The following is a 13958-nucleotide window of genomic DNA, read 5'->3' on the forward strand; positions in this document are numbered from 1 at the left end:
CACATTAGTAAATGGCATACCTTTAACTATTAATTGACATAAGAGGTAATAAATAAATTACAGTTACTGCCTTATGGTGTATTTTTAATATCCTACTATGAAACGCTGCCGCACCCTGTACAACTCCAAGACAGAGTTTTGTTACACTTGATTGGAATAATAAAGGGTTATTTTACACTTCTATATTGTTGTTTCCTGTCACACGAACTCAAAGGATTATTCGCTTACTAGTTCTTAAGATCCTTCACTTTCAACTGTAACTTAGAATTACACAGTGGAGAATCTTACAAAACCTATGAAGCTAATTTTTGGTATGCTTTACAAATGCAATTGCCGTTTTATCGTATGACAAAATGCTCAGATTTTAATAGCTGAAACGACAAAAGTGATAGCTGTCATTAACAACCAAGAAGCTGTCGATAATCAGATTTATTCTATGTAAACAGTTTGAATTATTACATTTGCAGTTGCATTTTTGTATTAATAGTAAAAAAAAAAGATTACGTTTGAAATTATTTAAAACAATATAAAAATATAATAAATATTTAGAATATTTTATAAATATTTAAAATCCGAGTATGCAAAATTCAATTATTCAATTCAGTGTTAAAATCAAGTAGCTTTGGAATGTTATTATGGTTAATTCTCTTTAATCTATTGGCTTATTTATTTATATATTTCAATGTTTACCTGAAAAATAATATTATTTTCTAAGAGAATATTAATGTGTAAATCTTCTTCACCATGTTCTATAAAATAATATGTAAGTAATTTCGAAATATCGCTGAAGACCACCAATCTAATGATATTACTGAATTAGCCTCATTTCGTATTTAATAATTAAAAATTTGGTTACTTTTCTTGTAAACGTACTGAAAGTCTTTCAGTGAAATTTGACACCTGATTTCTAATCGATATCAGAAAATTAGAATATTTATCGGAATTTTGTGATTTAAAAATTTTTTAAGATCCATACAGTTAATATGTTAGCATAGAATGTTATTGAAAAAATTAATAAATTTATTATAATCATTTTACTTTAAATCCTTCACACTGACAATGAAAACACTTTTATTCTGTTGGCATAATGGTAAGGCAGACGGCTGTCATAAACGTGGGTCAGGGTTGAATTCGGAGAGCAGCCTGTTTGGGGCGCTAAACCCAGGGTTTATAGGCTTGGTAATCCGACCTCTTGCCACTCATGGCGTTTGATGTCAGTTAGTATGTAATGTTTTTAGCAGAGTGCTAAAAATTTTTGTCATGTGAATTGATTATAATTTCTTTGTTTCGCCATCCAAGCTTTGATAGGAATTCTCCGAAAAAAACTAGAATTTAATTCCTATCTTTATTATTAGAACAAAATTCCAGAAATAATTTAGTATATACGAGTCAGTTCCCCTTAGAAAGCCCTCCACGAAGGCATCCCTCCCCTTAGGCAGATAGCCCTAGTGTTCTTTGCCATAATTAAACAAACCAAACCAAACCAGAAATAATTTGTTGGTAAGAGTAGTATTAGAAATGTTTTTTGTAATGGCATGATCAGTTTATGCTTTGCCTTTACTGATACAGAAATTTCTTATTGGCTATGAAATTACGAAAAACATAGCATATGCAAGATAATTATGGCTATAAACCTTTAACGTTAGAGGCTTAAGAAATTTTTTAGTAATTAATTAATATAAGTAGAAGAGAAACACACATGCACACAATTTAAAATTAGTTAACAAAGCAGCCTAAGAATAGTGTAGATTTTGATAGAGAGTTTTACTCTAAGGATTTCAAAAGTAATCAAACATAGATCTTTTTTATTCAGGCGCAAATATGTTCTGTAAAAGGAGGAAGGAAAATGTTAAAAAAATGTTTTGCTCCTGAAGAAGAGAAATTTATGTTTGTCGCCCTTGATATGGACAATTTTATTCAAAACCTATGCCAATTTAAAGCTGCTGGTTTTTTTTTTTTTTTTTTTTTTTCTGAATTTGAAACTAACTTATGTTAGTAAATTAACAATGTAATTTAATAGATCAGATCTAAGTATAATACACATCTGTATACATGATTTTTATTTTTATAGGTTGAGAGTAATCCCGTGGATGAAAACACTGGATATCATTATTACAACGTTCAGGTGAGGAAATGTTATTCAGAAAATCAGAATTCGATTTTAAGAATTTACATTATTAACATATATGAAAAGTAATGAATTATAATTTCGTTTCAAATAATATGAAATGTGAAATAAAAATACATCTAAAGCAGCAGTTACTGGATATTTAATAGTTGCTTATAGAAAGTAATATAAGAGAAAAGTCTTTGATCTGAAATTAGATTTTTTTCCTTGATAAGTCTTTTAATACGCATTTTCTAACATAATAATATTTAATTCTCTTTAAATTAATTATTTGTTCTTCATAATTCTTATTGAAAAGAGAAATTACACTCGAAAATCCGATACAAAAAAGTAAACTAGAATAATTAATGAATGGGATTTATTTACGTTTTTAAGAGGAACAACTGATGATCTCTGTTTTCTTTCGCTGAACGTTAATTCGAAAAATACTGCGGAGTAATAGAGCAAAGCCATTTTATTAAAAACAGTTTTGCATACAAATATGACAGCTTTTAATATAATTTTTCTTCAGCTATTTGCTGTTGTTTTCGTAATAGATATTACCCCATAATAAGAATGTAAAGAAGAGTTAATGTATTAGCTACTATTTTGATTGCGAAATGCTATGTAAGAATTTTATTTAAATAAAATGTATGTTTATACAGTAAACAAATTTTTTCTCCCAATGAATTTGGAATATTCAATGCTTATATATTTAATTTTTCTTCCAAGTAGGGTTTACCTGGCCCTCGAGGTTATCAAGGACCGCCTGGTCCTCCAGGAGTCAAAGGCGAGAAGGTAAAATTATTATTCAGAATTTTATAAAAATACTTTAAATCTTTCTGATACCAAAAAAGAATAAAGTTTTAAGTTTTTAGCATAAAATGCTGTTTATAAAATAAAGGTTTTATTGTCCGAAACCACATTAATATAAGAATATGTAGTCTGGAAGACAGCAATGCCAATAAAGCAATTCACTTTTCGAAAAAAATATGAAACTGTATTTTTGTAAAAATATCCGTTTTACAATTCCCATTTTTTATCCATAATTATTGTCTATAAGATATCTAAACTAGTGGTCAGAAGTTATGCGAAATCGTTTTGTTTTTATAGAAATTACGACATCTTTTTTAATTGTTATAGAAAATTCCGTGGAATAAAATGTAAATTTCCTTAAATGCCGCAGGAATGATCATTTTAGTAGGTAAAATCATTTTTTGTTCCAGTGGAAATCTTAAATACTCACAAAAAGATTACATGGAAAAATGTTTGGTATATTGTTTGTATTGGTATATTGGTAAATGTTTGGTATCTTCTTCAGAACTTTTCCACAATAACATCACGAGCTCTTTCATAAGTGGAATTAGTTAATTTCCTAAGTAATTCAGCAATATTTCATGTTGACGTGGTGTTTACCTTTTAGTTCGGCTGTAGTTCCTACACAAAACATTATAATTCAGCACGATTTCATGCTGGCGTTTCAGCGTTTTTCAGTTCCTTTTAATTTTTACGTAATGTTTTCTGCATCTTTTGCCAGTACCAACCCGAAGGTTTTATAAATTCATGTCTGGGGAGTAACAGAATCCATATCTTGAAGGTAAAATTTACATAACTAGCGGTAGAAATGTTGTTTTGGGCAGTGAGCGCCAAATATTGATTATGATGCTCACCTAGCGATCCTTTTCATGGTTCTGCGAATGCTCTGAATAACACATTCGTAAAGTTTATTTTAATTAATACGTTATTAAGTGGCATATAATAAAATATATGAGTTTGAATAACGAAAGATAATCAAAAGTCTGAGAGAAAGAAATTTAGCAGCTTCACTCTGCCATGCTGAGACTCTTTTTAATGCTGCCTACTTTTAGCGTTATGCTATGAAATGATGAATTTGTCCATAATTCAAATTAAGCTAAAAATCGCGGAATAGTGATGCCAGGTTATTAAGCCTCAAATATGAACTTTAAATGATAGACGATTTTTATTTTTTCTGTCCGTTCATTCAGCTCTCAATAACAGAAAGCTAATTTTGTTAGCGTCTTAGTTTTTATAACTTCAAACAGAAGTGCAAATAAATATTTTAATTGTTTTCACATTGTTTTAATTATATCTAAGATTATTTATTATATTTAACAGAAGATTTTTATTATATCTAACATCTGTATTCTAAGATTTATAGCTATATGGCATATGAATCGCATGCGCTATGATGACGCATCGGCTTCCTGTTCATTATGTCTTTCGAGCATACAGCCCTTTGTAGAGCCACAGTTTAGCGGGATATGTTTTTCTATGCATCAAGAAATGCAACATACAAGTTCGTTGATCATGTAGAATCCATTCCACTTAGTTATTAACGATAAATTTCAGTCTTCCTGTACAATCACAGAAGATACGCGACCTCATGCAGTGCATTTGTAACGCATTACAGTCGTTTGGATCGTTACTAAAGTCTGGATACAACATTTTGTGCTATTCCGAATTCCATTGCAAATTTGATAATTATGATGGCATTTTTTCAATTTTCCTGTAATTTTTTCGCTTAAAAATCATGAATTAATACGACATTAATCTCTGAGGCATTACAAAAATTTCACGTTCATAGATTTACAATTTCTTCTTTAGAATTTCTGAAAAATACAGCTCGTGATAGGACTAATTTCTTTTGCAGGTGTTTCCAAGTTACTTGTAATTTCTAAACGTAACAATCAGAAATATGCATAGCCACCAAATTTCCTACTACGCATATTTTAATTATAAAAAGCAATAAATAAATAATATAAAAAGCAACGGATTTTTACCAGGACGAATATTCATAATGGTGTTCGTTTTAAGTTTCGAGAACGAGTATAGCTAGTTTACGTTTTATCATTTACTGCGCATTTTCACATTTGTTTAGGAAAAGATATGAAATATATGAATATACAATACTTTGGGGCACAGAAATAGCTTACACTGTATTTCGAAAATTCATTTAGAATAAAACTTTAGAGAAATACTTATAATATGGGTTCTTGAGAAAAGTCCTTAATTATTGTTCTTTATTAGTAATTAACTTTTATTTTATTTTTTTTCATGAAAATGTCAAGTAATATAATATTTATATTTTAAAAGTAATATTAATAATTAATATTTATATTTTTATATTTTATTTACAATTAAGGATATTGTTATTCTGAAATTCTGTGTGTTGTAGGCGGGCCTTTTCGAAAGCTAAAAGGTATTTTATTGCATATATTCCAATTCTGCGAAACATTTAAAAATTTATTGCAAAGGAACTGCATAGCCGATGCCAAATTTTACTGTACTAAAATACAGGTAAGCTTTCCAATTTTTTTTACGTTTATAAAATATGACCAGTACATCTGTTTATCTTTGCTAATAAAGTGGACACGTATGCGATAAACCATTCTATTCCGCACTCGTGCTGGCATATCGTGATAGATAAGAGTAACAACCTTCAACATACGACTGTGGGAGCAGCGGAGAATGGAGGCACGAAGGCAGTATCTTTTACAAATTCCTACACTAGAAAATCACATACGACTGAATTCGGAAACTGGTGTGGCCATCGTTTTAACATGTAATCTAGTCGTCTTCTGCTGCCTATTCATCTTACTAATAACTTTTGATTGAGATACTCTCCCAAATAGTCTCGATAACGGTCACGGTGGTAGTGAGCCAGATAACTGTCTTGGTGAAAGAGGTAATCATTGCTGTCTTCATTCAGCTTTATACAACGTTTCCGCAACGCTTCGAAATACACAAAAGTATATTGAATGTTATTTTTTAATAGCTGCAATCGAAGTACTAATTTTTTATTTTATAAAATTACAATAAAATTAAAGATTGCATATAATAAAATATTTAAAGAAATTTGAAATCTAAATATTTTTAAACGACTAAATTGTATCTATTTAGTCGTTTAAAAATATCCATATTTACAATCAGCTTTGTTTTTCAGGGAGACCAGGGTCGTGATGGATTAAATGGATTAGATGGTGCTGTCGGCCCCCCTGGTCACATATTTATGATTCCAGTAAGATGAAGCATTTAATTTAATTAGAAAGATCAATTAATGTATTTATCTGATGTTTGCTTTTTCCAGAATATGCGAATTGTGCTGTTTAAGTGTTATTTAGTAGCATACTTTTACGATTATTTCTATACTTATTCTTTGAAATAATTTATGGTGTTAATTTAATTCTAAATGATTATTTACTGTAATATTTGCTATAAGTATAATTAATTAACAGTAGCTCCTTTTATTTTACGTATATTATTATTGCTCTTTTTTAGCTTTCACGTTTTCATATTTTGATAAGATATCGTACGCTTTTATAAATTAATTAACAACATTTAATTTTATTTAACATGCATTATTATTGTTATTTTTTAACTTTTACATTTTCCTATTTTGATAAGATGTATTACGCTTTCATAAATTAATTAACAGCATTTCATTTTATTTTATGAACATTTTTATTGTTCTTTTTTACCTTTTCTTATTTTGATAAGATATCTTACGCTATCATAGTCTTAAACTTATTTTTTATTTCTGCACTGACTTTCGAACATTGGTATCTGGTATTAAACGCCCAAGCGGATTATCTATAATTTATTTTATCATAATGGGAAATTTTTATTATAATGAGCAGTTATTAGCAATACAGAGTTCAGAGTTGAAAACTAGAAAATACCATAAATTTAGTGTTCTCAGTTCTTGTTGAAAATTCTGTAAACTTAAATACCAGTTTAAAGAACATATTTAAATGAAATGGCCAAAGAGGATCGCAAAGATAACAGCAAACCTTACAACTGTATAAAGAAAGGAAGCGGAAAATATTACCATAAATGCGAAGAAGCTTAAAAGTAAAGCAAGAAACAATTTTGATAATTGTTAGATAGTTTCAGCTGCATTTAGGATTTAACTTTCAAGTTTAAGAAACTGCTAATCTCGACTGAAACTGATCACGCGAAATAATTATTACAATTTACAGCAGTTTTTAGATTTTGAAATAAGAAAAAATGATTTAGAATCAAAATTATATTGGTGTATAAGAAATCTTCTACATATGAAGCTTTTTTAATAATTTGACAAGTTTTCTTATAACAAAAAAGAAGCGTAAGCTAAAGCTTTGACATGCCTAAAGAGAGCAGAATCTCAATTGCATTAGTGAATGGATAATAATGAATTATAAAACTCAATTAAAGACCTACACCTTAAAGACCACACCTACATTAAAGACCTTAATTGAGCAATGGCTATCAATAAAAATGCAGAAAGATAACCTTTCAAAAATTAGGAAACCTCCGATGGTGTAATCTGAAATGCTTTAGAAGTGATGTATTTCAATAAACGCGATGTTGATTTGTAGTGTAGTAACACTGTAAGCTTTTAATGTAGTAAGCGGAAGTAATGTAATAATCTTTTCTAAAGATATAAAAGAGGAATACGATAAAAGTGCAACCAGCGCTATATTTCAGATAAATGACGAGCAATTTCATAAATTTATGCTAATTTTCAAGAATTAAAAAAAAAATAAAAAATAAAAAACCATATTCGTGAAAAACTGGGCATTTCAAACAGCTATTTTTCATGAAAGAAGTCGGAGACTCTTGGAAAAGGTGTAGAATGAAACGCCAATATGTGTTACACATCAACGTTCAACTTCTGATTTTGAATTCGACAATACAGAACTACGTTCGCTTGGATATTACATGATTAGTCGTTAGGAGTATAAATTTTTTACCGCTGTCAGCAATGCAGTAAGTGATGAAACTAGTGATTTTGAATACAGTGATTTCTTACTTAGGAATCAACTATTGATCTTCTTGACAATGATACAATACTTCTTTTACGGAATAGAGCAGTTAAATTGTACTGATTATATACAGTCTGTCAACTAACGACTTGAACTATTATAGTGTTGAATTAAAGTAGCAGGTTTAAATAGTTCTAATTTATTTATTTAATGCTTTATTGCTAATATCAATAACCTATTCGAGATGTAAGAATAATGCATTGGGACCTAGAATTTTATTTCTTAATGCTGTTTAATTTCATGAGACATATTATTTAGTTTTCATTTTAAATTCGACATTAAATGCTGTTTAATTTGCCTATTTCGTCCAGAAATGCTTTTGAACTGTATCGCTGTTATTGCTGGCTTATTTTGTTTTAAATGAATTATCCGTTATTCATTACACGCGTAATTTAGATATTTTATTCGCCATATATTGCCATAGTCTTACATCACACTTATTCAGCTATTTCTATGGTAAATTTGTATTATCACTTAAAACATTTTACCCATTTGGTTAATGTTACATATTTTTAGTTATTTCTTTTATTTCAAATCCTTTGAATGCAGTTGTAGTTAATTGTGCTACTTATGTTCTAATCCCACTAACATCTGCAATGAAAGACTGCATTTTCGATTTTTTAATTCACATATTGATATTGTTGTGCGTTTTTTTAGTATCAGCCTCAAGGAGACAATAAAGGACCAGATAATACCGAACCATTAAGGCAAATGTTGAGCCAGCACATGGTAATATATTTTAAGTATTATTTGATATAATTTTCTTGCTTGATTTACGATAGTGTTGCGAATTTTGTAAATATGTAAATCATTTTAGTAAAATAATATGTGAAATTGTAGTATCTCATGCATAATGTAACATGAAATGCCTCAAAAATGTGAAGCTGTCTCGGAAAAATAAGGTTACAAGGCAATTCCATTTAACATTGAGGTAAATGGGCATCTCAACAAATTGAAGATTGCTTTGGTGAAGGTTTTTGTCACCAAATTTGGTGAGAAATTTTCCTAAGTTGCCAAACTTAGCGAGTATTTGGCGACATTTGGGTTTGATCCCTATATAACTGTAATCAGTCTGATCCTATATCTAACTGCAACTGTATATGCCTTCCAACAATTTCCAGAAATCGAAGGTACTAGAAATTTCTCATTGGGCCGACGGAAAACTATATAAGACCGAGAGAGCATCAGTTCTCGGTTTAGTTCAGCTCAGACTATTAAGAGATCTCAGTGCGAGTTTCGCTCGTTAGATGCGCTTTGCATTCCGTTGTGTTTAACGTTCTCAGTAGTCTGAAGTAGTAACTGCTGATAATGCTTCGTCATATTAAGAAGAGCTGTACGAACACGTTTGTTAAAAATTCTAGAACTTTAAAGTGTTTCTTTTGCGAAAAGGAATTTTGTAAAGTTGTCATTGGTTATGTGTGCATTCAGTCCATTACGGAACTGTACCCTCGAAGCAATAGGGTTTTAAGGGAACTTTCATGGTTGATGGGAACCTAATAAAAATTAATAAATTAAAATTAAAGTGGAATGTATATCGTTACACAAGGCTGGAGTTACTTATTCTGAAAATGACCTCAAATCTGAATTAAAAATTCAGTAGTAAACTGTAAATTGATTGTAATGACAACTGTAATATGAAGATTGAAAATATGTGAAAATCTAGTTACTGAAAATTTGAAACAAGTAAGAATGTAGATATAAATTAAACTCTACAATTAATCAAAAATTCACTGAAGATTTAAAGATAATTAGAATTCTGCTTAATGTTAAGAAATTCTTGTTTGAAGAGCCCAGTTTTTGTTAGTTTTTTGTTTTGTTATTCCTTACACGAAATAGTATATTTAATATAGTTATGAAAAAGAAAATTAAAGTATAGAAAACATGATCCTGTTTTATGATGAAATTATAATTAGTTAACATGAATATTATTTCATTTTTTGATAAACCCTAAATACAGTATTCCTCGCACAGTCCGGGGAATTAGTTCCACTTATATACCAGACTGTTTAAAACTGGACTAATCGAAAAACTAAATACATATAAAAATTATGACTGGTTTGAATTTTTTTTTTCTGAACGCATTCAGTATCCGAAATTTCTGTCCTATTTTCATAAAACGTGATTAATAAATCTGTATGTCTTTATTAGAAATAATTTTTGAGAATGCATGTTTTTCGCAATTCACATTTTTGTTTTCTAAGAACCCAGTTCCGATGACTACACTCTGTTTGGTCTTTTCGTATCGTATATTTCTTCTTAGCAATGAACTGCATTGTTTGTCATTTGATGAACTGTAAGATTTACGTTCAATGTTGACATCATCTTCCATAATACGCTGTGACAAATTCTCACCACTCCGATAACTTTTGAGAGTTGTTTATCTTTTACTTCTCGTATTGGTACTTAAATTCTGTCGTCATTGTTTTATTTGCCTTCCCGTTGTTCCTCTATGTTAGTAAGTGTTTTATTATTTGGTACACAGTTTCCCAAACTTGTAGCTGACGGAGCCCTTTTCAGTCAACTCTTCTTGTAGATCCGTTATAATAGATATAGATCGGTAAGTAACTGATGTTTGAAAATAGTAACAGTACAGTAGGAAATGTACAGTAGGAAAGAGGTATTAAAAGAGCAGGTAACATTGCAGAGGTATAGATAGTAAGGAAATGTAAAGTAAGGAGATATCTAAACAGTCCCTGCAGTATTCATGAAATGAAATTATATTTTAAAGTTTTAAATTTCCCATAATATATCAATTTATTCTCAATTTGGTATTTTTAGTCATGCATAAAATATTCTTCCAAAGTTCCATAACGCAAACCAGTTTTTGTTACAACAGGTATTTTACATTATTCCTAAGGGCAGCATTAAGGTCATTGCAGCAAATTAGGTTCCTGAAGATTAATTATTACACTAAATTCAAGTTCATATTCGCTCATTACTTATTATTTAAAGTTTTTAATACGCTTTATATAGGACAACTGCAATCCAGTTTTACTGTCATGCAATTATAGTGGTTCTGTAGCCTAAATTAACTGATGACTGATAAAAAAAGGTAAAAATTTTTAATGAGGCACTTTTGATTGCATTTTTGTGCAACGTTCCCATACTTTACTTCAACTGTTGAATACCTTATTCAACAGTTATAATTTACGCGAATTCTGCATATTGGTTTCATACCTGCACAGGCGAAGAATATAGCTTTATAAGGATATGTAATTGAGAAAGACAGCAATTCTAATTTTGCTTTCTCATACAAGATTTTGAATCTATCTTGTATGCAGCCCAAACTCCGGTAGACACTAGTTTTGAAACACGATTTTTAATCCGCTGTCAGATGTCAAATCTGTAAGGATTTCCTATTACGTTGAGTTTAGGATGATAAGTTTTTGTTCAAAATGAATACATTCAGTATTCATTGAGTCACTGTAGCATCTTGTCTTGAGCTGTTGGAAAATAAAATTCAAACGAGTATTCCAAAGTTTCGAAGTACATCTTTCCGAAATGTGTTTTCTCTTGAATCTCGATGCTACTTTATTACAAGAAAGTTTCTGTAAGAGGAATACAGTCATTTTCTTTCCTTCCCATATATTCAGATCAATGCATAAATTTCTCTTAAGAGAACGTATTTTGGCCATTTGCATCAAAAGGTGTGGCATATTCTCCTAAAAATGATAAATTACCTTTCAATTTGTTCATTTTGTTAAACGTTTCAGCCAATGGGCCATTTTATACAGCCAGTCTTCATCATTTGAAACCGTCGCCAACGTGGACGGTTTATATATTTGATGAAATTGCATGCTACTCCTTGTGCATGCAATTTCATCAAATATTTCCTTGAGACAATCACACGATGTAGCAGGAGGATCTCATGGTGGCTTCAGGTATTCTTCGCATACTAATATGTAGAATCCGCTTTTAAAGAGTTCGGTATTTTTAGAATTTCTTATTTTTATTATTACCTTATTATAAATGAACCTTAGCTAATTGCCCCGAAAAAAAAACATGTATAAGAATTAGTTAGATATCATAGTATTATCACTGTAAACATTCATGGTGAAGTGATTCCAAAACGATTAGGTATTTGTATTTATATGGGGCTAAGTTTCGAGCAGATTTCAGGAATGCTCGAAAGATCGAGAATGAGAAAGTGGCGTAGACTTTTGGAACGCGATTTTAATTCTTTGTGAGATGTCAAATCTGCAATGACCTCGCATTCAGTTAAATTGGATAAACTTTTTATTTAGATTGAACAGATTCAGTATATATTTGCAGGATAATGAAGTTCAAGCGAATCTTTCATGGCTTCGAGATGCGCCTGAACAATTTTTTATATTATTGTCTTGTATCTTGATGTTATTTTCTTCTAAGGAGGTATGAGAGATGCAATCATAACCGTAATTTTCTGTAGCCATCAATCAATGCATAAATTTCCTCCTAAAAGAAGACACTGGCCTTTTCATCAAAAACAAAGGCACATTTCCCTAGTGATGATAAATTCCATTCAATTTGTTCCTTTTGCTAAGAACGTTCAGAGCGTATACCATTTTACAAGCACAATTTTCATCATGGTAAACTGTCGTCAATACAGGGTTTTTACTGGATCATTAAAAATGCTACAAACTGTGCAGTTTCATCAAATATGTCAGTGTTTTGTTTTTTTTCCCAAGATAAATACCAATTCAGGACTCATTTCCGTTTGATTTTAAGAGGTCTCAACTTTATATAGTTTATTAGCTTTATTATTGCCTTTATTAGTAAACACATAGTAGCTGCACAACTAAATCTCACAAAGAAATTGAACAAAGGAAAAACTCATGGAAGACTCGCTTAGATATCACAATATTATCAGTATGAACATTCACTGCGAAGTGACTGCAAATTGACTAGCCATCCATGTTTATACGGAGCTAAGTTTATAAGCCTTCTTAGCATGCCTTCGTGGTGTAGTGGTTCTGCACGCTGGGCCGGTATTCCAGAGGTCCGCGGTTCGGTTCCCGGCGAAGGCGTTGTTAATTTTTCATCTTTCCTGCTTCCAAAATACCTAATGTCTCTACAAGTTTTAAGAAGCTTTGAACGGATTCCAGGAATTCTCGAAGGATAGAGAATAAACGAGAAGCTTCTCCGAATGTGCAGCTTCCAAGAAGTGACTAAGTCACTGGCGGCGATATAGGTCCCGCGAGGCCTGTGATACGGGGAGCCCCGGGACTTGAAAGACCCCTGACAGAGCACTGAAAATTCAGATTTTTTGCAGATAAAGTAAAAATATTTATATAAGCAACTGTATAAATCATAATATTGTCTAAACTTTAAGATTCTTTTCATGAGTTTAAACTTGTCAGCTTTAAAATTTATTGTTGGCGGAGCTTTTTAGTTTATAACTATAATACATTAAACCATAATAAATTATGCCCGCTTACTATTCCTAAGTATGTTTTTGTTTTGTTTGATAATTCGTAAGTATAAAGTTCAAGTGTTATTTTGCTTTTAAGTTCTTTTTCCATGTGCGGATTCTATTTACGGCTTTGTATCCGCGCCGAAATAAGTCTTATAAGACAGGCTTGTCCAAGAGACTTTGGGCCTTGGAAATGCATTTCAGTGGGCCGCATGGTGTATAAATTTAAATATAAATATTTTGAGATGGAAATTTAAAATAGACTACATTATTGTTATAGTTTTTGTTATTATTCTTAAATTAATAATAGAACAATTAAACATTTATGGCTATACATAAATAATTATAATAATAATCAATATAACAATCGAATAAAATTTTATTTACTATAATCAGTGCGATATTTGTTTTTCCTTTCTTTTACTTAGTTTTTTCAAGTCTGTCCTAATACTTCCATTTGCACATCGTTATTGATGTTGCAGGGTTTCTTCAATTAAGGATGCTTGTGATTTATATTTCGTGCATTTTATTATAAAAAAAATCTGATGTGTACACCACATGACTTCCTTGTACGGAATATTAAATTATACGCATTTTTCTTGCATTTTATTTAAACTTATTAGATTGAATTAAA

General features: G+C 30.4%; 1 protein-coding gene across 1 annotated transcript in view; it reads left to right on the top strand.

Annotated features, from left to right (window-relative positions):
* LOC118190119 (uncharacterized) overlaps window positions 1-13958 on the top strand; it is a 209504-nt gene that overhangs the window by 41832 nt on the left and 153714 nt on the right. The window contains exons 6-9 of the mRNA XM_085822021.1: window positions 2072-2125; window positions 2843-2905; window positions 6072-6146; window positions 8590-8661. Of these exons, the coding sequence (XP_085678147.1) occupies window positions 2072-2125; window positions 2843-2905; window positions 6072-6146; window positions 8590-8661 (264 nt within the window). The remainder of the gene's footprint in view (window positions 1-2071; window positions 2126-2842; window positions 2906-6071; window positions 6147-8589; window positions 8662-13958) is intronic.

Source organism: Stegodyphus dumicola, chromosome 8 (genome assembly GCF_044657685.1).
Source record: "Stegodyphus dumicola isolate Sdum_Otavi_A_Nest chromosome 8, ASM4465768v1".
NCBI lineage: Eukaryota > Metazoa > Arthropoda > Arachnida > Araneae > Eresidae > Stegodyphus > Stegodyphus dumicola.